At 61.1% G+C, this 2,413-nt stretch overlaps 2 protein-coding genes across 2 annotated transcripts in view; both read right to left on the reverse strand.

Moving 5' to 3' along the window:
- Positions 1 to 913, reverse strand: part of MNEG_1631 (hypothetical protein) — a gene marked incomplete at both ends in the record, with an annotated part of 1,651 nt that extends 738 nt beyond the window's left edge. Inside the window, 2 exons of the mRNA XM_014049898.1 lie at positions 12 to 292; positions 512 to 913. Coding sequence (XP_013905352.1) covers positions 12 to 292; positions 512 to 913 — 683 coding nt within the window. The remainder of the gene's footprint in view (positions 1 to 11; positions 293 to 511) is intronic.
- A 1,251-nt stretch (positions 914 to 2,164) lies between these two features.
- Positions 2,165 to 2,404, reverse strand: MNEG_1632 (hypothetical protein; the record flags this gene model as incomplete). The annotated part of the gene is made up of 1 exon (XM_014049899.1): positions 2,165 to 2,404. A coding segment is annotated over one exon (240 nt), but the record flags the coding sequence as incomplete, so codon positions are not given.
- Positions 2,405 to 2,413: the final 9 nt, after the last annotated feature.

Here is a 2,413-nt window from a genome sequence, read left to right on the forward strand (position 1 = left end):
GGTACACCCACACGTCGGGGTGGCCGCCGTCGTTTGCGGTGGGGATGCCCTTGAAGTCGCACTCGGGGCCCTTGTAAGCGCTGGGGGACCAGGTGTTGGCAGCCCAGTTGATGGCGGCAGCGGCGGCCCTGGCGCACTCCCTGAGCTTGGCGATGCGCGTGCCCAGGTGGACGTGCAGCAGGTGCCTGGTGCGGTGCGCAAAGTCGTTGACGGCGAGGCCGACGGGCTTGGCACCGTTGGTGTAGAAGGTGGAGCTCCAAGGATTGGCGTTGCTGCTGGCGGACGACCACAGCTGCGGGTTTGGGGGTGGGGTTGGCAGCAAGGGGCGAACAGCGGGGGTGAGCAGGGGGCACGGATCGATGGGTGGCGGCTGCTGCGACATGCTGCGTGATTTTTGCGCCTGAGCCCGCAGCATACGACGAGCGGGTCGTGCGTGTCCGAGTCAGCGTGGTCAACTTCATCTGCACCCAACTAACAGCAGGCAGCGCCCTGTCCCCCACCAGCTCTGCACCTTGGCAAAGATGGCGTTGTAGGGTTGACCCTGGGTGGTGCCCATGGCGAGGGATTCGATGCCGCTGGCGGCGTCGGCGGCGGAGTGCAGCACGTCAGGGACCGCCTTCCACTTTGGGAAGGCGGCGTTGGCAATCCCGTCCCGCAGCAGCAGGACGCCGCCGGGGCAGTGCGCCGTGTTTGCGCAAGCGGATGCGGAGTCGGCGTAGAGGTCGCAGGGCTCGTTTGGTTTCTGCTTGCAGCCGGCGTTGGCCTGGGAGGCGCACGTGCCGGCGATGCGTGCCAGGCAGTAGGTGCTGCTACCAGGGCGGCACTCGGCGTCGCATTTGCCGGCGGAGGCGCCGGGCGCGAGCGCGAGGACGCATGCGACGGTCAGCGCGCACAAGGCCTGGGATCGCCACATGATTCCTATAGCCGAATCGTAAGTTGATAGGGAGGACGAGGAGGGGTGGTGGGCTTGATGAGACGTGCTGTGACCTCGATAAGCAGAAGTGGGTACCTCAGCCTGGGTGACAGTGCCACCAGTGTGCACCAGTCGTGCAAAGCGCTGGCAAAAGTGTCAAATGTGGTCCATAGCATGGAAATCCTAATTAAGACTCACTTACTCGCTTCCAAGACAGTGAGAAGGCGACCGCGCGGATGATCTCCGAAATGGTCGGTGTTTCTTCCTGGGTGGCTTGTTTGATTTTCGTGGTATGCTACCGTGGTATAGCACTTCATCATTTGAAGCACTTCTTAAAGCCGCACAGGACTTATAAAAGCGTCATGAGGCTGAGCAGCAGAAGAGCGACGAGCTGTGCAAACATCTGTCATCCGTAGTCCGAGGCGCGTGGTCTCACCTAACACCGTGATGGGTCGCGCTGCGGGCCTGGCACACGGGATCCCAGGCTGTGTGAATCAGAGCAGGGGTACGCTTTTCCTTTGTCTCGAGTACAACCAGTTGTGGTGAGCATCTGATTGCCGCCAGCCACAGCGCTTCATACAGTGGGCGCGGGGCAGCACCTCACGCGCCTTGCATTGGACATTCCCGGATGGGGCTGCATAGTGCGCTGTACGGCGCGACGTAAGTCACTCACGATCTAGTGACCCTCCCTGCCCTCCAGCCACGCGAAGCAGCCCCGTGTACCGCAGCCCCCAGTGACCCCGTCCAACGCAAGCGTTCGAGCTATGTTGCCCATCTACATCCCTCGCCGCGCGCGGCGCACCCTCTTTGAAACGCAGCATGCCTACACACTCTAGCTCAGAACAGCGGAATCAGCTCAATAGTCAACAAGGCTTCACCCCATCAAGATCACAGGCCCTGGGCCGGGATGCCACGTCATGCATGCAGTACGGTATTACAAGTTCGCGAAGTCATGCAGAATTGCACTTTTGCTAAGCAATGAGTTTATAAGCGAGACGAGTTGGTGATTGGATTTCCTCATGCCTGAGGTTGAGAGCATCATGTGCGTGCCTGCCGTTTCTTGCAAGTTCTTGTGGGTCTTCGTGGCACCACCACAACAGGAGCAACAAACAGCAATCAAGGGCGCCGGCATGTACCATGGAACAAGTAGAAAGAAGCTCAACCTCAAGTGTACCGCCCTGTGAGGTGCCACAACGCACTCAGCCGACGTCATTGGCTCCGCTTGTCAGCCACCAGCAGGACCCGCTACTGCTAATCACGACGACTCCAAAAACTGGTACTCGCCAGTGTTGCGCTTCCCGGCTGCATTGGCCAGCAGGATGGCGAAATAGTTTTTGCCCTGGTTGGACACCCGGGTGACGGCCAGCGACGTGTGGTGTGCCGGGATGTCTGTGGTGGACGGCGGCGCCTTGAGCGACTGCAGCGGCCCCTTGTTGAAGGCGGCCCAAACCGCGGAGCCCACACCCATAGGCGCGCCGCCGCTGGCCGGCGCTGGGTCAA

This window comes from Monoraphidium neglectum (genome assembly GCF_000611645.1).
Source record: "Monoraphidium neglectum strain SAG 48.87 unplaced genomic scaffold scaffold00167, whole genome shotgun sequence".
Taxonomy (NCBI): Eukaryota; Viridiplantae; Chlorophyta; class Chlorophyceae; order Sphaeropleales; family Selenastraceae; genus Monoraphidium; species Monoraphidium neglectum.